This window comes from Leguminivora glycinivorella, chromosome 26, assembly GCF_023078275.1.
Source record: "Leguminivora glycinivorella isolate SPB_JAAS2020 chromosome 26, LegGlyc_1.1, whole genome shotgun sequence".
NCBI classification, from domain to species: Eukaryota; Metazoa; Arthropoda; class Insecta; order Lepidoptera; family Tortricidae; genus Leguminivora; species Leguminivora glycinivorella.
In genome coordinates, this window is record NC_062996.1 from 1,342,203 (window position 1) to 1,363,786 (window position 21,584).

At 36.4% G+C, this 21,584-nt stretch overlaps 1 protein-coding gene across 2 annotated transcripts in view; it reads left to right on the forward strand.

The window, feature by feature from the left end:
• The first annotated feature begins 1,539 nt into the window (after window positions 1-1,539).
• The window catches only part of LOC125239727, a 62,431-nt gene continuing 42,386 nt past the window's right edge, over window positions 1,540-21,584 (forward strand). Inside the window, exons 1-2 of one of the 2 annotated variants that reach the window (XM_048147369.1) lie at window positions 1,540-1,695; window positions 5,297-5,369. In XM_048147369.1, the coding sequence (XP_048003326.1) occupies window positions 5,302-5,369 (68 nt within the window). In that variant the 5' untranslated portion in view covers window positions 1,540-1,695; window positions 5,297-5,301. The remainder of the gene's footprint in view (window positions 1,696-5,296; window positions 5,370-21,584) is intronic. The other variant, XM_048147370.1, reaches the window with a different exon arrangement.

The following is a 21,584-nucleotide window of genomic DNA, read 5'->3' on the forward strand; positions in this document are numbered from 1 at the left end:
TGCATAAATGCATTTTCGTTTCTCTCGTATATCTAACGGTTCAAAATATTAAAAAAAATATAATTATTATATATTTTCCGGCGTTACATTCATAGAGTATATTGAATAGGTTACATTTCTCAGGTTACATTTTTATTTTACTCGTAGTAGGGGTCAGTCTCCTTATGCTGGCAACACTGTTTGTCATATGTCAACGCTTCAAGGTCACGTCCCATTTTTTAGAACGTCATAATTATTTTAATTACATCAATTTCATTAAAGCTATTTTATATTCATAATCATCAAAAATTTACTGATTTACTGAAACATATAAAATATCAAGAAAATAAAAGAAATGAAGTACAACGTGCAACAAACCTAGTATAACAGTGCACGTAGTTTGTCTAAACGACAATAGATGGCGTGATTATAAAAATTGTAAGTTATAATATTTTATTTCCAGTTTGTAACAAAATATTTGATTTAATTTAATAGACATATAATGACATCAATAACATACTATACTAAATTGATTTCTATATCTGTTTCCGTAGTAAACTAGAAGAACGTTTATACATTGGGTACCTTGTAAATTGTAAGAATAGGTAGATAAGTACCTAAAGGATAGCAATTGTTAATAAGTACTTGATATTACTCAGTAATACAGAGTCCAAACTCTAGTTGAGTCACAGGAATGTAGATAAACTGTATCGGTCTGTACACAACAAATGCCTTTGTTCGCGGCAAAAGGCTGTCGACCTAAAAACACCGACGTACGAAAAAAAACTATAAGAAATTTAATAGTTTCTTTAAAACCAATTGAAGTGTTTATCATATCATGCTCAATCTATTTCACATATTACCTATATTTAATTAATTCCCCTTGCATACAATCAAATAATGAAAATATAGTAAGAATTTCAACAACATTAATTCTGCGGTCAAGGGTGGCGCTAGTGGTCTCGTCATATAAGGTCACTTCTGAGGTTGTGTTTAGTTCTTCTTTTATCCGAAAGCAATGATAAGTTTGCCGTGCTGTATACTGTGTTGCCAATTTAGGAGATTACCTTAAATTTGTAAATAAAATGTCACAGTTTCGTTTTCTTTCAACCCTTTGTTTGCCAAGAGTGGCACTGAAGGTTTAGTAGTTTCATGTGCTCTGCCTACCCCTTTATGGGATACAGGCGTGATTGTATGTATGTATGTAAATAAAATCTATAATATCAAATAATATTCCCGGTTTTTGTTTAAATAAGAGGCTCTAATAAAGACCGATACAGACGTATATGTAACTTATAAGCCTCAGCTGGTTGCAGTCCAATTGTATCTGCTGTAAGAAACATAAGATGCAAGATACAAAAATAAATTGATAATTTTTTTCAAGCATTATTTTTACAACTGGCTAAAGATCTTCTCTAGTATAGGATCTGAAAAGTATCTGACGAGTGTTCCTATGGCCTGTAATGTAATCGGTGGTATGCATTCCTAAAATCTATAATCGGAAATAGAGTCAAACGAGCTGGCAACATTTTAAACAAAACAAAACGCGCCAGTGTCCCGCGGAACTGCGCAGCGGCCGCGCGCGTTCCAATTTCAAACTTCGGATCAAATTCGAAACCGTGTTCTATTTACAAACTTTTTAATTCCTAAACGTTTCGTGTATCTCTTGTTTAAGTGAGGAATGTATTTTAAATTTGGAATGCACATGATGTAAAGGTGAGTTCCTAATGGGATTACAAAATAAGGCTGTGTTTAGGAAGGCTTATGTCATACGTAACTTTTTAATAGGGATTATTTACATAATTAGATTTGGCGATTAAGTAATGATTGGTAATCCTGTAAGTATAGATAAGTACTAGGCAGATAACCTTGTATTACTTCGCTCAGATAAAAAGTATTAAGTGACCTTCCTTTGAAATCCATAACGATACTAAAACAGTCTTTTCATTCTTTGTTTGATTGAAAAGCATACGCCAACGCAAATGAAGTTTATCAAATGAACGTGTTATTGATTTCATTGAAGCACAGTATTTAATATAATAAGGACATGTGTAAGAGTAGGTACAATTTCTTGAATTGTATTTAAATATATTATGTATGATTTTTTTGTTTTTCTGACACATGTCAATTGTTAAAGAAATAATATAATAGTCGATAGTAACAAGATTATTAAAATTGCTAATTGTAAATATTTAAATTATGTTGGTCCTTCGAACCGGATATGGCTTCTAGTTTACAATAGTATATGTATTTTATTGAATTCCGTTAACTTTAAGGAAAGATTCTTTAGATCAAATACAATTAATTTCTCTAAGAAACTAGCGTCTTAACTCTTACGGTTATCAAGTTATTAAAAAAAGTAAAGATAATACTGCAACCGTGTGTAACAGCCTTTACTAATTCCCAATGTTATTTGTTTTGACATTAGCCGTTAACCACTTGACATTAACTTGAATGTTATTCTTAAGGGCCTCTCACACTAATAAATTTATTTATTTATGTATGAAACTCATGAAAAATGTTTTACGAATTTAACTGAAAGTGATATACAGGGTGGTTCCTGATAATCAACCTAACGACGTGTCGAATTTAACGGAAAACAAAAAAAAACACGGTGTATAAGAAATGTAATTAGGTAACTTTTATAATATTAAAATGTATTTATTTATTAAAACATTTAACAACATACTAAAACACAATAAAAACGTATACTAAAACCTTACAAATATACACTTCTATAATATAATTGAAATTAAAATTCTATCCATATAGAAAAAATACGGCCCACAATGTTACATTACATAACTGTTGTCATTAATTGCCCGTATAAGGCTTACACGCTATATATTATTAAAATATGTAAATAGTAATTTCTAGATTATTACCTACACAACCTAAGAAGCCTTAATTAGTTCAGTAATTTGTTTTACTTTTCTTACGTAAAACATAAGTTGTTCAAATGACACATTAAATAAAGACAAACAACTTAATTGAGGTTTGTAGTAAATAATGCAATTATTTATACATTAGAACATTAGTGTGAGTTGATAATATTACTATAGGGCGTAGTAATTAGTTGTTTTACCGATATTCACTATTGTAGGTTATGGGCCCAAAGGCGGATATTCGAATTTTGAACGCATTTCATAGTCAAGCATTTTGTCATTTCTTTGTTAAAAACACAGATGTCATATATACCATAGATCAAGCAAACGTATCTACTTAGCGTGTCAAATGAACTCAGTGAAATCCACTGAGTTGTCCGTCTTTACTCGCAGCTTGCAGCTTTCGGGCGTCAATTTTTGTAAGTTCAAGTCAACCAAAACATAAAAAATGCCTCGTTACGTGATATTCAATTGCAACAACACAAAAATTATGAACAATCAAGAGCCTGAGACATATTTAAAATTACAGGCAAGAATCAACTTCAGTACAAAATTTGACACGCTCGGCCCCTATACAAATATATGAATTTGTTTCTTCTATCTAAATTAAGTTCTGTGATTGTAGGTTATGGGCCCAAAGGCGGATATTCGAATTTTGAACGCATTTCATAGTCAAGCATTTTATCATTTCTTTGTTAAACAAACAAAGGAATTTCAGTAGTAAAATACTGACTTTATTCAAAACATCAACAAAACATTAACATCGGAAAAAACTGGTTAGGTACATGACGCATGACAACTTGGTAGTACGTATTATGAATAATATGATGTATACGGGCTGTATTTTTGATAGTACCTCAAACTTTGACCGGACCACTTTTAGTGCCAAGAACCCATACAACAAGTAATTATAAGATAGGCTCTACTTCCAGAGCGTAATTAATTAAAAAAAAGCAGCAATTTATTACGTGCACCTAATTATTTGACATCTTGAAGACACTGAACTAATTGACAGTTCGTACGTCAAGTCAGCTAACAAAAATAGCAAATAGCAATCTTTGCGTGCCGAATTATTCTGTATGAAATAATAAAAGTAATATTTTTTAACTCCCGACGCAAAAACGACGGGGTGTTATAAGTTATAAGTTCGACGTGTCTGTCTGTCTATTTGTCTGTTTGTGTGTGTGTAGCTCCCGAACTGATGAACCGATTTAGATTTAGTTTCTTTGGTTAAAAGCTGAATTAGTCGGGAAATCGGTCCACTATGTCGCGGTCGGGGTTTTATTCAAAATTATAATTTTTGTGGTTTGCTTATTAATTTAATCATATGAAAATATGTCCCGTAGGTTTTATACTAATAAACCTTTAAATATGAGTGTAATATCAAAAATACACCCTGTATACGAAATACATTTTCGATATTGTTACTAAAAATAACACTTATTTTTCATGTTACAGACAAAACAATGTGTTGCATGTAAAATATAGATGTATAGATACTTATATTATATCTTTTATAATTATATCTTATCAAAAACCGTCTGTCTAGGTACTCGTAAGTCTATTTTTTAACCCCCGACGCAAAAACGACGGGGTGTTATAAGTTTGACGTGTCTGTCTGTCTGTCTGTCCGTCTGTCTATCTGTCTGTCTGTCTGTTTGTCTGTCTGTCTGTGTGTGTGTCTGTCTGTGGCATCGTAGCTCCCGAACGGATGAACCGATTTTGATTTAGTGTTTTTTTGTCTGAAAGCTCAGTTAGTCGGGAGTGTTCTTAGCCATGTTTCATGAAAATCGGTCCTTTAAGTCGCGGTCGGGGATTTTTTCAAAATTTTAATTTTGTGGTTAGGTTATTAGTTGGTTAGAAAGTAATATCAAGGATAATTTATACAGGATTTACAATCTTACTAAGAATCGTACCTCGATTTTTTAGCGCCACCTATTAAATACTATCATAACGACACTGAGGATGCATATAAATTTTTTTTTTCAAGAGACCAGATAATGGTCCCAAAACTTTCTATTAAGTACATACATATACATACATACAATCACGCCTGTATCCCATAAAGGGTTAGGCAGAGCACATAAACTACAAAAGTTTCAGTGCCACTCTTGGCAAAAAGGGGTTGAACGAAAAATCGAAATTGTGCCTCTAATACCTGTATTAGGTACATATTTTGCATACTTTCCACTTTGTAACCGCTGTTGTAAGTTTTTGAAAAATAGTAACAAAGTGGAAAAAATAAATTTGGGACGCTTTTCCGTCTACTAGCTCGAGATTCTGAGTAAGAAAAACATAAAATTTACCTATTACCAAAAAAAAAGTTTTTTAATCTTTTTTCGCGAAAATGCCCATTCGTATATACACACTGTATACCCACGATCCGAGACAATGTAGCCAGTATTGATAATAGCCTGTAATTGACGTTTCAGACAAGATGGCGGCATCCGGTGCGGTGTACGAGGACGGAGGAGTCAAGTTGCATCCGTACCTCATCGCTTTGGCGTGAGTAACTCGTTGTAATGCACTTTCGATATCAATAGGCTAGTAAAATATTTTATGCAGTGCACGAAATGAAGCACCACATAATTAGAAGGAAAATATCGACAGTGGTTATGGTTTAACCTTCGTGCAAAGTAACTTTTTTTTATAAAATATTGTCCAACGCTCGAGATTCCATTGTATGTTTGAACCACTCGCTACGCTCGCGGTTCAATATTGGAATCATTCGCTTGCTCGGGCTTCAATATTGGCATGTGCGGTTAAACAACAACTTTGCCCCGTTGTAAAAAACATTTTTCACCACACCAACACGAACAAAATACTGACTATAAAACATCAAACTAAATCAAATCTATCAATTTGTTCAATATTTATAATTCAAAATCGTCATTTATAGGGTAATTTCTACTAGCCAGCTCAAGATATCAAGTTAAAATTTGTATGAAATTACTTTGCACTCTTGTGGATAAAATGCAATTTTGCTATGTGTTTTGAATAGCAAAGTAAGCCTTTATCAGTTGGTGTGGTGAAAACATACGTTCTATTTAATAAGCAAAGAGAAAGATATAAAGGAATTGACCGTGACGTCACTCCTCAGTATTTCATTTCATAGTAATTCCATATTAGGACATCGTTTTGACAGTTCTTAAAAAGAAGCTGATTTGACTAGTAGGAAACTAGCCTATTGGTAGTTTTCTGATACCTGTTATACAAACATACCTAGCATTTGATATATGTTATATTATCATAAAAACATATATACAAGTCTGTTTTCCAGAGGGGTAGGCAGATATCACGGATTTCCATTTATCTCTATTATCAAAGAGGATCGAGTATTATAGAGAGTTACTGTCGGTGTCGAAGTAAATGTGTAATCACAGACTGCTATCCCTCGACACAAGCTTAAAACTTTTGAACCTCAGTTTTGACAATTTGGCCCATATTGTTAACTTGATGTGTTAAAATGTCAAATGTTAATATTAGCGCCATCTAGCCGAGCGTCCCCCAAAGGTCCCCCCCCCCCCCAATCTACGTCACCGTACCTTTTTCTGTATGGCTTGGAGGTACGTTTTAGACTTTATCCGTCTATACGGAGTTACATATGTCATCGCTCCTTTCTGTATGAATTCTGTGGTCTGTGGAATTCTGTGATATCGCCAAAGACTACATACATGTATGTATGTATGTAAGTATGAGTATTAGCTAATAATACTACACGTGACGCCTTATCGGCGTGCGCGCAGGGTCATTGACCTCTGTCATTGTGATCGCAAAGAGCACACAACCTCAAACAGATAGCCAGTTTTTCAGTACATGCTTATGGCGCTGGTGGCCTAGCGGTAAGAGCGTGCGACTTTCAATGCGAAGGTCTCGGGTTCGAACCCCAGCTCGTACCAATGACTTCTTCGGAACTTATGTGTGAAATGTGATTTGATATTTGCCAGTCGCTTTTTGGTGAAGAAAACCGGACTAATCCCAACAAGGCTTACCTATTACCGTTTAGTCCGTTTTCACATTATCTGATCCGATATCGGATGTCGGAAGAATTTCAATGGGAAAAATCCAAGATGGCGCCTGTAATGTATAGAATATCGGTTCGACATCCGATATCGGACCGGATAATGTGAAAACGTACTTTTTTTTATGGTATAGGAGGCAAACGAGCAGACAGGTCGCCTGATGGTAAGCGATCACCGCCGCCCATGGACACCCGAAACACCAGAGGTGTTGGAGGTGCGTTGCCGGCCTTTAAGATGGATGTACGCTCTTTTCTTGAAGATTTGAAGGTCGTATCGGTCCGGAAATACCGCAGGCGACAATTCATTCCATAGGCACTTACCGTTACCCTTCGAGTTGGAAGATCAGTCGAAGAAAACTAGTGCCCCATGAGGGCCTGGGGTCTGCTTAGATAACTAATCCCAAAATTTGGCGTCTAGTTTTACGTAAGCGGCTGCCATCAGACTTTCCAACCCGAAGGGTAACTAGGCCTTATTTGGATTAGCCCGGTTTCCGCGACTGGCGAATAATCAAATGACATTTCGCACATAAGTTCCGAAAAACTCATTGGTACGAGCCGGGGTTCGAACCCGCGACCTCCAGTTTGAAAATCGCACGCTCTTACCGCTGGGCCACCAGCGCTCTTTTTTTACCATCACCATTTGCACATTTAGAATAGAATAGAATAGAATTAATTTTATCGCACACACACAAAAGAGAAACATATTACAAAAAGGAACACACAAAAACGAGAAAGTGCCACGAAATGGTTTGACCTCAGCATATTGCTGGCGGCTTCCAGCGCTGATCTTCCGGTCAAACCATCCGGTGAGAAACATTCACGACAGGTAACATGAACAAACTTATGGAAAACAACAGAATACAGACAAAAAGACAAAGATTACATGCTTTTTTTTAAAACTATAATTACTACTGAACGAATTATTTGATACTAATTCTTGCTAGTGGCTCGAATAGCACACGCCATGGATCCATGCCAAGCCCGTCAACGTAGCCAAAGGACGTAAATCTCCACGGGTTTATATGCACATACGATTGTGTGACAAAATGGTAGTTTTTCACTTTATTTTTGTATACACATGTAATAAAATGTGTCCTATGAGCCCTTGTGGCATTCTGTTGAATTTTAATTCTGTAACTTGAGAAGTTTTTGTGCTCTGCCTACCCCGTTTGGGAATTCAGGCGTGAGTGTGATATTATGTATACTAGCGACGGATCCCGGTTAGGGACGTTAAGACTATGTTCAGATATTTCTGCTTCTGGACACCCCTGCAGGGACCGATTTTTGCATCAATGAATGAATGAATTTATAAATAGTTATTATTTAAAATTCGCGAAATCGAATAGGCTACTTGCCTCCTACTCGAATCAGCTCCTTTTTAATAACTGTCAAAACGAATTTGAACGACTTGCTAATATCACATCTCGGACACTGGCGATCAAATATATGAAAGAGGCGCGTTCCTAGCACACAGTCTAAGCTCGTGTAGGTGAACGCGTACCAAGCTTGTGTGAGTGAGATATGACAGGTCGACTGTTCGTGTTTTTGACAGGCGGTAACTGTGAGGTAACCGAGAGGGGGTGAGCGGCACTTTCAGCGGGGAGCGGGAGTGACCATACTGTACGATAGTACTCTTTATTATACTGTGCTAATATGGAATTTATATGAAATCGAATTGAGTGACGTCACGGTCAACTGAGTTACTTTATATTTCTACCTGACTTATTAAATAGAAATTGGGTTTAAAAATAACTTCTGCCCATGTTTTTCTTTTAATTATCTGATGCGTTATTTCGTGCATGGTATAAAATATTTTATTTTAACTACAGTCAAATTCCTTAATGTCGACATTAAAAAATTGGCTCCCAGCAGTTCCCATATCGTCACTACTTTTAAAAAATCTCGTATCTCACGCTGTTCCTCAAAGTTAAAACGCAGTAAGTCTATATGCATTCCATACATACTTACTACAATTTTCTTTTCATTGATAGACGAAGATACAAGTTTTTTTAAAAGTAGTGACGATATATCTCACGGCGACGGTACATATATGTCGCAGAATGGCCTGGATCATCAGATTATTTTCTACTTGTGGGCGTCATTATGGGAAATAGGTCCTTATAAGTTCTAGGGTCCCTCGAGATAATAAAACAGTCTAGATTCTCAGCGACACAGTTTACTTGCACGAAAGTTTACAAACAATATACAACGTCCTTGTATTGCCAAATCTCTGATCTCTGATCAAAATACGAATTACACAATCATAATTAATATTCGGAAATGAATGCGTCTGCGCGTGTCAAAGGTCGACAGGAACTGTCCCGGAGGCACCGCCCGCGCACCGGCGCTGGCGCGGAGCACTTGAGATTAGGTGACGTCATCAGGCTGGACCCGTAGTTTGCGCACTGGGTTCCGACATATATATAAAGCCATATCCTGTCAAGCGTAGCCGAATGGTCGACGCCAGACGCCAACAGAAAATGAGCATTTCTTTTTATTTTGCCAGTTGTATAAATGTCACAGTTTCGTTTTCTTTCAACCCCTTATTTGCCAGGAGTGGCACTGAAGCTTATTAGTAGTTTCATGTTTCGGGCGTGATTGTGTATGTATAAATGTGATATTTTTGAAAAAAATTATGCTATTTCTACTCAGAATCACTAGCCTTTTCAATCCTAGTAGTTAAAAAATTTGTCCCATACGATTTTTTCTTATTTTGTTACCATTTTCCGTACATGTTGTGTTGGGTAACAAAAGAGGAAAGTAACAAGAATGTATGGAAATTCTGGGACACTTTTTGTCTCCCAGTGAGATTGAAAGTAGGTACTCGTGATTCTGAGTACAATCGACCTAAAATTCCCTAAAAAATCAAAATAAAAAACCGGCCAAGAGCGTGTCGGGCCACGCTCAGTGTAGGGTTCCGTAGTTTTCCGTATTTTTCTCAAAAACTACTGAACCTATCAAGTTCAAAATAATTTTCCTAGAAAGTCTTTATAAAGTTCTACTTTTGTGATTTTTTTCATATTTTTTAAACATATGGTTCAAAAGTTAGAGGGGGGGGACGCACTTTTTTTTCCTTTAAGAGCGATTATTTCCGTAAATATTAATATTATCAAAAAACGATCTTAGTAAACCCTTATTCATTTTTAAATACCTATCCAACAATATATCACACGTTGGGGTTGGAATGAAAAAAAATATCAGCCCCCACTTTACATGTAGGGGGGGTACCCTAATAAAACATTTTTTTCCATTTTTTATTTTTGCACTTTGTTGGCGTGATTGATATACATATTGGTACCAAATTTCAGCTTTCTAGTGCTAACGGTTACTGAGATTATCCGCGGACGGACGGACGGACGGACGGACAGACAGACATGGCGAAACTATAAGGGTTCCTAGTTGACTACGGAACCCTAAAAATGGCAAAAAAAAAAAGCTCTCTAATGAAATACCGCAACATGGCGAGTAGTAATATTATCTAGTCAGGATTTACTTACCTACTTTAATCTGCGCTTAAATTAGTCGAAAATTTATTTTCTTAAAATAAATAATCTTGAGTCATTAGTCTGACCTTGATTATCTAAAGCAATTATTAAATTACCTCATTACAAGCATGTTTATCATTACTGCCTTATCTAATAACCTACATTACATGTGTTGGGCTCTAGCCAAGTGTCAAATCGTTGACGCTACTTAGCGAACGATTCGCAAGTCGCAACGGTCCCCGCCGCACCACACAAACTTTACATGGTGTAACATTAGGAAAACCGAATAATTTTCAAGACTAAAATGCACAGAACACGGTCCGTGCTAAAATCCATACTAATATTATAAATGGTACCCGTGTGGTGACGGGTTAAGAATTTCACCACCCCCTTTCTTCCCGTGGGTGTAGTAGAAGTCGACTGTGGGATATGGGTTCAATTGTGGCGTAGGCGAGAGGCTGGCAATCTGTCACTGCAATGTCACAATTTCGATTTCTTTCAACCCCTTTTTGCCAAGAGTGGCACTTGAAACTTAGTAGTTCATGTGCTCTGCCTACCCCTTTATGGGATACAGGCGTGATTATATGTATGTATTATAAATGGAAAAGTGTGTGTGTCTGAGTTTGTCTGTCTTTCACGGCAAACCGGAGCGACGAATTGACGTGATTTTTTAAGTGGAGATAGTTGAAGGTTGGGACGAAGATGACATAGGCTACTTTTTATCTCTTTCTAACGAGAGCGAAGCCGCGGGCAAAAGCTAGTGTAATATGAACTTTTCTGGATTTAGCCTAGTTTCAGAGATATTACCATTTAAACATATAAATAATTCATTATTTCCTCTTAGTACAAAAAGCTTTTTTGATGGCGATAGCGACACAATCTAATCTTATACTTTTAAACGAGCAATTCTTGTATATTTATTTATTTATTTATTTATATATATATTTATTTACACTGACGATCTCGGAAACCGCTCTAACGATTTCGCAGAAATTTGTTATGTGGGGGTTTTTGGGGGTGAAAAATCGGTCTAACTTATCCTTAGGTCCCGGAAAACGCGAGTTTTCGAGTTTTCATGCGTTTTTCTTCGCGCGCCATCTCGTGTGCAGTAGTTGTACTGTTAAGACAGAATTCTTTCGGTTGATGTAAGTACTATTTATTGCAAACACTAGATGGCGACACAGGTCAAGGCTAAAACGAATAGAAAAATACACTATTTGAGTTTTTGTGGCGAAATGCGCGCCATCTCGTGTGGAGTAGTTGTGTTGTTAAGGCTGAGAATTCTTTCGCTCGATGTAGGTACTATTCATTTTTGAACTAGATGGCGACACATGTCAAGGATACGAAACAGAACCGAGCGAAGCTCGGTTGCCCAGATATTTATCTCTAAATGATAGATGTATAGGTATATTAGGTATCTATAAATATTATATTATAGGACATTCTTACACAGATTGACTGAGCCCCACGGTAAGCTCAAGAAGGCTTGTGTTGTGGGTACTCAGACAACGATATATATAATATATATAAATACTTATACATATACATAGAAAACATCCATGACTCAGGAACAAATAGCTGTGCTCATCACACAAATAAATGCCCTTACCGGGATTCGAACCCGGGACCGCGGCGTAGCAGGCAGGGTCACTACCGACTGCGCCAGACCGGTCGTCATAATCTATACATCTAACTATTATCTACAATCTACATCTATTATACCTACGCTACGGTTCGTCAACAATTGTATTGTTGGCTATAGCTAGGGCTGCCATCTCGAATTTCGCCAAACCCGGACAAAGATACAAAAAACCCGGACATTTGGCGTAAATCGCATTTTTTCCCCGGACGAGTCAGAATTTATTTTTTAAAAACATGACCTTTCATTTTCATCCATTTATTTTTTTAATTTCACACAATGTGTAATTTGGGCATTTTCGCGAGAAGAAACACCAAAAAAATTTTTTTAAGGTAGGTAAATTTTATGTTTTTCCTACTCAGAGTAACGAGCCCTTTCTATCTAGGGCAAAAAACAGGAGACAAAAAAAGTGGTCACAAAATTTTCTATTCTTTTGCGTACTTTCCACTTTGTAATCGCTGTACAAAGTATTTGAAAAATGGTAACGAAGTGGAAGAATTAAATTTGGGACGCTTTTTTTTACCTAGTAGGATCGAAAGGGCTCGTTGATTCTGAGTAGGGAAAACGTGAAATTTACCTATTTTACAAAAAACAGTTTTAGAATCTTTTTCGCGAAAATGCACACTTGCAATAACAATAACAAAAACAAAAAAAAAATCTTACAAAAAAAATAAATTTGTCTTTTTTTAGGTTACTAAGTTACTAGGTCAAATTAGAAAGAGCTCAAATTGCACATAATTATCAAAACTATTTCTTATAATTTTTTTGTTGAAGAAAAAAAAAAAGAGTTTTGAAGGAAAATGTTTAAAAAGTACCGTTTTTCCCCCGGCCCCCTTATCTCCGAAGTTTACCAACGAAAAATTGTGAACATTTTACGAAACATTGGCTTTATGCTAAATATTACAGAAAAAATTAAATCGAGTGTGTATCTTGGAAACTGTTTTTTTAATTGACAAAAAACTTTTCAATTTCAACTTTCAATTTTACCACCCTTGCATATACAATACATATTATACATCCATATCATATTTCAAAATTATACGAGATTTTACCTAAAATATTATCTTTCAAATAAAATAAAAACTGTCGAAATCGGTTAAGATCAGAAGAATTATCCCTGAAAAACCATCACACAATACAGGTCGCGCAAATTAGAGAATTCACCGAGAGGTATACTATGTACACAATAATGCTCATTAGTACCTATACTTCTAGACAGGTCATTAGAGTTACATATATGAACTGAGATTTTTTTAACCATTGAACGTTTGTACGAATACGGAACCCTCGGTGGGCGAGTCCGAGTCGCATTTGGCCGGTTTTTAGGGTTCCGTACCTCAAAGAGGAAAAACGGAACCCTTATAGGATCACTCGCGTGTCTGTCTGTCCCTCTGTCACAGCCGATTTCTCCGAAACTACTGGACCGATTTACTTGAAATTTGGCACACGTATGTAAACCTGTGGCCCAAAGACGGACATGTAATTTAATTAAATGAAATTTAATCACAGGGGTCACTTTTGGGGGGTAAAATTGAAAATTAAAAATCAAAGTTATTAAAACTATATTGTGTTACATATCAAATGAAAGAGCATTTTATCAGCATCTGAAATATATTTTTTATATTTTTTGTTTTGGTAATTTAGAAGTAATTTAAGAAAATAAGCAAAAAATGACCATTCCCCCCCTTATCTCCGAAACTACTTAGCGTAATATTTTCAAAAAAATACACGAGATAGCCCTCTCCATGTAGATTACAGGAAAACATATTAGAAATCTACAGTCAAGCGTAAGTCGGACTTAAGAGAAAAAAACTCAGATTACGAATTTCACTCACTGCCGCTGCAAGTAGTTACTAAACGTCTTAAAATTGTGTAATCGAGTTGGACAGCTATAAAGAAATTCATTTCTGTCTTTTTCTTTTTAGAACTTGTTCAATTTTTTTTTCATTTGTACAAAATGACTTAAGTTCCTACTAAAAAGGAGGCGCTTAAGACCGTTTATAAATTGACTGAGCAAAATTTTATTCAAATCGGTCCAAAAAAAGGTGTCTGTTGACGAAAACATAGAATTTGTGCCACCGAAAGCCCAAATCTGAAGTCCATTTTGCTCTATCTCTTATCGTTTCCGAGATATATACGTAAAGTCTTGAAAGTTCGAAACGTTAACTTTGCCATCATAGTCGTTCAGGCGCTCATGAGTTCTTTGTATGGAAAAGTCGAAAACCGACTCGCACTTGACCAATGTTCATAGAACGTTGTGGTTTTTTTTTATTAGCAAAAATGACTTACGCGCCTTCAGAAGTGTAGGTGCTTAAGACCGTTTGTAAGTTAAAGTTAGCTGTGATGGCTCAACGAAGAAAGAAGATTTCAGTATCCTACTTATCAGGGCGAGCGGTAGCGAAGCCCTCCTATAGTCGACAAAGTTCCGAACCTTGTGGTACATTTTTTGAAAAAACTATCACGCCTATGAAGTTGTGCTTAAACATAGTAATTTATATTCATATCTAGATTTCATATCTGTAAAAAAATATTATTTTATTGTCATTTAAAAAAAAATCAAATCTCAGTTTTGTGTTCAATATTGTACTACTAACGCCATCTGTTAGGACTCTAAGGAGTAAGAAAACATCGTTTACTATTTTGTATAACTAACGCCATCTGTTAGAAAACTAAAGAGGTAACGTTGTATTTTTGACGTCTGTCAACTATGACGATCAATCGAAACTTGGCACTGGAAATGGCGCGTAATTCAATTTTTCTATGGGAATCAAAACTTAGCCCCTACATTTTTAATATTATGTTATGGCTCGTCAAAGTTTAGGAAGCCAGCCAGAAGCCAAGGGAAGAAAGGGAGGGAGAGAGAGGTTATCAACACGGTGTTTTCAGTCAAAAGAAAAAGTAAATTTTATTTATTTATTTATTGTTGAGAAACCCAATGTACTTAGGATATGTTTAGGAAACTCAACGATAGAGTTGTTCGCTGTCGTTCGTTAGATGTCACTGTTACCCCCGGAAACTGGGCAATGACTTGTTTTCGTAAAATGTATAAGTATTTTTTATGTCCACATTTTTCGTTAGATGTCGCTGTACCACCTGCAAACTAGCGAACGGCATTCTATGGTTCAATAACATATATTTAAATTGTATTAATTTCATCTTTTTTTAGGGTTCTGTAGTCAACTAGGAACCCTTATAGTTTCGCCATGTCTGTCTGTCTGTCCATCCGTCCGTCCGTCCGTCCGTCCGTCCGTCCGTCCGTCCGTCCGTCCGTCCGTCCGTCCGTCTGTCCGCGGATAATCTCAGTAACCGTTAGCACTAGAATGCTGAAATTTGGTACCAATATGTATATCAATCACGCCAACAAAGTGCAAAAATAAAAAATGAAAAAATGTTTTATTAGGGTACCCCCCCTACATGTAAAGTGGGGGCTGATATTTTTTTTTTCATTCCAACCCCAACATGTGATATATTGTTGGATAGGTATTTAAAAATGAATAAGGGTTTACTAAGATCGTTTTTTGATAATATTAATATTTTCGGAAATAATCGCTCCTAAAGGTAAAAAAAGTGCGTCCCCCCCCTCTAACTTTTGAACCATATGTTTAAAAAATATGAAAAAAATCACAAAAGTAGAACTTTATAAAGACTTTCTAGGAAAATTGTTTTGAACTTGATAGGTTCAGTAGTTTTTGAGAAATATACGAAAAACTATTTGATAATATTAATATTTTCGGAAATAATCGCTCCTAAAGGAAAAACAAGTGCGTCCCCCCCCCTCTAACTTTTGAACCATATGTTTAAAAAATATGAAAAAAATCACAAATGTAGAACTTTATAAAGACTTTCTAGGAAAATTGTTTTGAACTTGATAGGTTCAGTAGTTTTTGAGAAAAATACGGAAAACTACGGAACCCTACACTGAGCGTGGCCCGACACGCTCTTGGCCGGTTTTTTTATTATGTAAACGGATATTAATTAATCAGCCAACTTAAATTCGCTGATAAATACTTAAATTCAATGAGTTGCCCCCTTACGTGAAAAGTGTCCGGGTTTTCCCCGGACACTTCTTGTTTCCCCGGACGGCTTCCAAACTAGGACAAATCCGGGGAAACCCGGACGGATGGCAGCCCTAGCTATAGCCGTGTTTCATTTGTTATTATATGTGTTACTGACTGATGTATTATGTATTTACATGATTAATAGCCTATTTAAAGCTGATATATTATCATAGTAACATAACAAAAAGCATTTTATGTGTTAATCTTTACCTACAATGATTTGAACTTTGTTTAAAGATATACTACATCGATAATAAAAGGCTGGTATGATGATGATGATGATGATGATGATGATGTACAGTGAGCTGCAAAAGTGCATGGCGAATTTATCAATGAATTAATTCATTATTTCTCCATGTAACACAGTAACACGATGAATGAACTACAGTATAAGGGTTCTTCAAAAAAGGAGTGTACAAGTTTCTAATAATGGGTCGGCAACGCGCATGTGACACCCTTGAGTTGCAGGCGTCCATAGGTAACGGTGATGGCTTTCCAGGCGGACCATATACCTGTTTGCCACCGACGTGGGATAAAAAAAAGTAATTTTGCAGTTTACTGTAGGTACGTATGTATCCCCTAAAGGTAAAAACTACTCAAGTTTCACTCTTGGCGAATAAGGATTTGCAAGAAAAATTCAAACGGTTATAAGGTATGTTGGTCGCCCCTAAGCGATGGTAGGAGCTATGCCATGATCTTTTTTGTGAATTTTAATGTTAATGATTGTGAATTATTCTATTTTGATTATTATTTTTTCAATGTTTAATTGTAAAAGGCCCAGGCTCCAGGGGGGGGTAACGTGGTCTATTTGTATGGCCAACCTAGGCTCCAACCCCCCCAAATCCGCGCATGTTGTCTCTTTGTATTTTGACTTTTGTTCCACTGTAAGCCAAACAATGAATGTCTAGATATAAATATAAAACGAAAATAAGGTACGGTTGTGGTAAGTGCCTACTCGTGCAAGTTCTCTATGAATTCAAAAAGTGTGTCCTAACCAAACCACACCTCGGACACTGGCAATCAAATATACGAAAGAGGCGCGTTCCTAGCACACGGTCTAAGCTCGTGCAGGTGAACGCGTACTATGCTTGTGTGAGTGAGATATGACAGGTCGACGACAGGCGGCACTTTCAGCGGGGAGCGGGAGTGGCCCTACTGTACGATAGTACTTCTTTATTATACTGTGACCAAACGGACCGTTACCAAACTTACATAATAGAAGTGACCTTCGAGACAAAAAGAACGATCACGTTTTTTATTGCACGTGTGGACATAGCAACAGCACGCGTGTGTCACTTCAGTGGATCTATTATATATCTTACTTATCGTTTATATATAGAGTAGGTTCTAGTGTGAACGATTGTATGGAGACAAAGAGGATTGTGTTTCTGTTTTATAAAGGGTTAGACAAAACTGAATGTGTGTTATTATAATACATATTCTAGCTGCAGTCCGAAATTCAAATTTGAAAATTGCAGATTTCTCCATACAAACTTCCACCCCCCCCCCATTTTAGGGAAGTGGGGGGTTAGAAAGATACAAAAAGTCACCTATGTCACTCTCCATCCCTTCAACTATCTCCACTTAAAAAACATTTTCCCCTCACTAGCTCGGAAACACGTGTTTTGTCCTTTAATACCAGCGGGTAAAAACGCATTTTATCCACTAGTGGGTAAAGTAATTTGACCTTGAATAAAGTCAAATTAACTGCTTTAAAATTGATAAAAGTAGGTGAATCTAGTAATAAAGATGATTTACCACCTGTGGAACTACTGGAAGCAGTGATAAACGCATTTTGTGCGTCGTAGTTTCCTCGCTACAGTGAGGGGAAAAGTTTTGTGTTACACTCGGGTGCAAATGTATTTTACTTCTCGTGTGTTAAAAAACTTGCAAGTTCAGGATTCTATTCTCTCAACTATAGAATCCTTTCACTTGCTCGTTTTTCAATTCCACACTCGGCGTTAAAATACAACTTTGCCCCCTTGTATAACAAATAACTATTCTTCCACTTTTTATTTTACCACTTTGTCGGCGAGACGGACAGACATGGCGAAACTATAGGGTTCCTATTAGTTGACTACGGAACCCTAAACACAGAGCCCTAAAGTACAGTCACTGACAGTAACGTAGCACAAAATGCGAAGAAAATATCAGAAACAATCTTATTTCTGGAGCCATAAGGACAGGCGTCTCAGATATGTTGCTATACCCTGACGGGTGCATGTTGTGACCTAATCTATAAAAACACTTATTGTAAACACATGTATATGCAATAAACGATATGAATATGAATATCTATGCAGCCTTTTTTGAGCGATGTTAATTGCCGGTAAACTGTACTAGTCTAGTCTAGAACCAGCTTAAAGTCTGCTATCATGTAAGTACGCATTTTTAGGTCGCCGTGGTACCTAATGCCCTGAGCCGCTTGCGCAAGGGAACCAGTTTGTGCAGTTTATGTATGAGACCCAGTATCTTAACTTAATCGCTCTCATAAGGATGTGTTCAACTCACAGTAGGGCCGTGCCGCACCACGCCACGGCTGCGTTCGTGGTCTCACAAATGGTCTCGTCGGAAGATCAGCGCTGACTTCCGGGGCGCTATTATGGTGAGGCGGGAGTATTTCGTGGTAAACTTACATGTACTTATACGTTTATTTGTTACAAAGTGCATTGCACATATGTGCATAGGCCAGACTGGTCGTCAATGGCATTTCTGTCCATAACTGTAAACTGGTTCCCCGCGATACAGGCGTTGCCTAGTGCGGAGATGTTTTTCTTCACTACATAGTATAAAACAAAGTCGCTTTCTCTGTCCCTATGTATGCTTAAATCTTTAAAACTACGCAACGGATTTTGATGGGTTTTTTTTAATAGATAGAGTGATTCTAGAGGAAGGTTTACATGTAGGTACGAGCCCCAATGCAAATGATATCGTCTAGTATGAAAAAAATATTATGTCCTAACTTCGACCTCAAAATTCAGGATGAATTAGATGATTAGTAGAACATGTAACATAAAAACAAGAGAGCTTATAATGCATATTTTATTTATTCAAAACATAAATTAACAATTTTCCTCACTAGTAAACAAAAAAACATAATTTCACCAAATGTAACACTCGCAAAAATGTTCGTCTTCAGCGTAGCCGATGCAGAAAAGAACAACTACCACTTGGTGGCGTCACCTTTTGCATCTAAAACGGCCTTAATTCTGAGCTGCATTGTATCTACCAACTGTCTATACTCCTCAGGGGTTATTCCATTCCAGACACCCACAAGTTTCTCCTTAAAATCAGCTTTGGATTTAGAAGGATCTTTTCGCAACTTTTTCTTCATTTACCACTACAAAGTTTTTATGGGAGACAAGTCTGGACTGCTGGATGGCCATGATATGGTAGGAATTTGTTTTTGTTTCAGCCACTCCATCGTTGTCTTGCCAGTATGACATAAGGCACCATCTTGTTGAAAAGTAAATCCATTTATATACTTGAACTTTCTTATAGACGGTAGTGAACTCTATTCCAAGATGCTTTTGTATTTCTCTGCATTGACGGTTCCATCTATAAATTGCAGACATCCCACACCCTGTGCCGACATACAGCCCCAAATCATTTAAAGATGCTGGAAACTACACTTTGCGATCAAGACAGTCTTTGTGAAATGCATCTCCTTTTTCTTGAATGACTTTACTTCGTTCATCGCCAACTATGACCTCAAATTTGGATTTGTCGCTCCATATTATTTTTCGCCACTGATCGGCAGTCCAGTTTCTGTACTTTTGTGCAAATTTCAACCTGTTAGTTTTCTGCTTTTGAGTGAGTAATGGTTTCTGTTTAGCGGTGTGAAAACCGAAGCCCATTATTTTCATTACTGTCTTTCAGGTATCGACTGAAATGTTTATTTTGATCGCGTCATGCCATAGTTAGGTAAATTCTCCTGCTCTTGCATGACGATTTTTCCTGATGATGCTCCTCAAAATCCTGTTTTCTCTTTGGCAGTTATTCTTCGACGGCCAGATTTATTTAAACAGGAGACGGTTCCGTGTTTTAGTTGATGCTGGATGATTTTATGCGCCGTAGATCTTGGCAAAAAAAGGTCTTTGGATATTTTGGAACGTAGATTTGCCGCTATTGTTACTGGAAATTATAATTTTCCTCACTGATTCAGGCACCGACTTACCTCTTGCTATTTTGGTATAAAAATGTTGTAGAATAATTATATTTTTTACAGAATTTACCTTTTTATGTAGCCGTATATCATATCAGACGACTTATAATATTATTAATTCAATTTAAAATATTATTGTATAATATAAATCTTACTAAACTATTTTTATTTAAAATAGACGACCTATTATGCCTCAAATATGAACTAGGCGTATTTTTTTGCTTTATATATGTTATTTTTATGATATGATTATATTAAAACATATAACATTAGGGCATTTTGTACGGCGCAAGATTAAACTAGTTTTAATGGCTTAGTGTGTCGTGTATTCCATTTATCATCAAAGTCAATCTGGGTTTAAACACCAGTTTCGGATATAAATATCGCACGTTGAAGTGTGACTAGACGATATCATTTGCATTGGGGCTCGTATAGTACCCGTGCGAAGCCGGGGCGGGTCGCTAGTTAATAATAAACATATTTCTATTCTATTTTCTATTGCTATTGCAGGGCTCATGTCAGCAACATTCATTGTCATAATTTGATACCTATTTATACAACATGATTGCAAATAAAGAACTTGAACCTAAAAACAAATGAATGCATCTCAAAGTTCTCAAACACTCGTTATGAAAGTTCTGATACTGGCAACAAAGAATATACTGTGACGCTATATCTAACTTGACCGGGCGACCTTAATGCGTTATCTATTTGTGTATATTCCATTTTTATTCGTTTTGACATACATTTGGTTTTGTAATCTTGATGATCTCATCAGGATACAATTTTCATGGCCCTTATCGAGAACGATATAATACGGGACTGATAAAGTCCATACAAAAGAGCGTACCCCTGAAATATATGTGTTTTTTAGGCTTAAAACTAGATGGCGCTGTTTCGCAGCCTGGAAGCGGCCAAAATCATATTTTCCCCAAATATTTTTACGTGTTTTTAATTTTCGTTTTAAATCAGTTTACTAACTAAACTATTAAATCTAAAATTAAACTTAAAATAAAATAAAAAAGAAATTAAATTAAACTAAATAAATCTAAAATTAAACTAAAGTAAATCTAAAAACGGCCCCTGTGGCATAGTACCGAAGACGCTGGCAGCATTTCCTCGCTGGATTGTCAAGCTAATACGCTGAGCGAGGAAGCTGCCAGCTCTTCGGTCGCCGGTGGCGTCTCTTAGTTTTATTTTTTATAAGAACAAATGACATATTTCTTTATTTTAATATCATGATATCACGTTTATCATTGGGGACACCTTACACAGATCAACTTAGCCCCAATCTAAGCAAAGCTTGTACTATGAGTGCTAAGCGACGATATACATACTTAAATAGATAAATA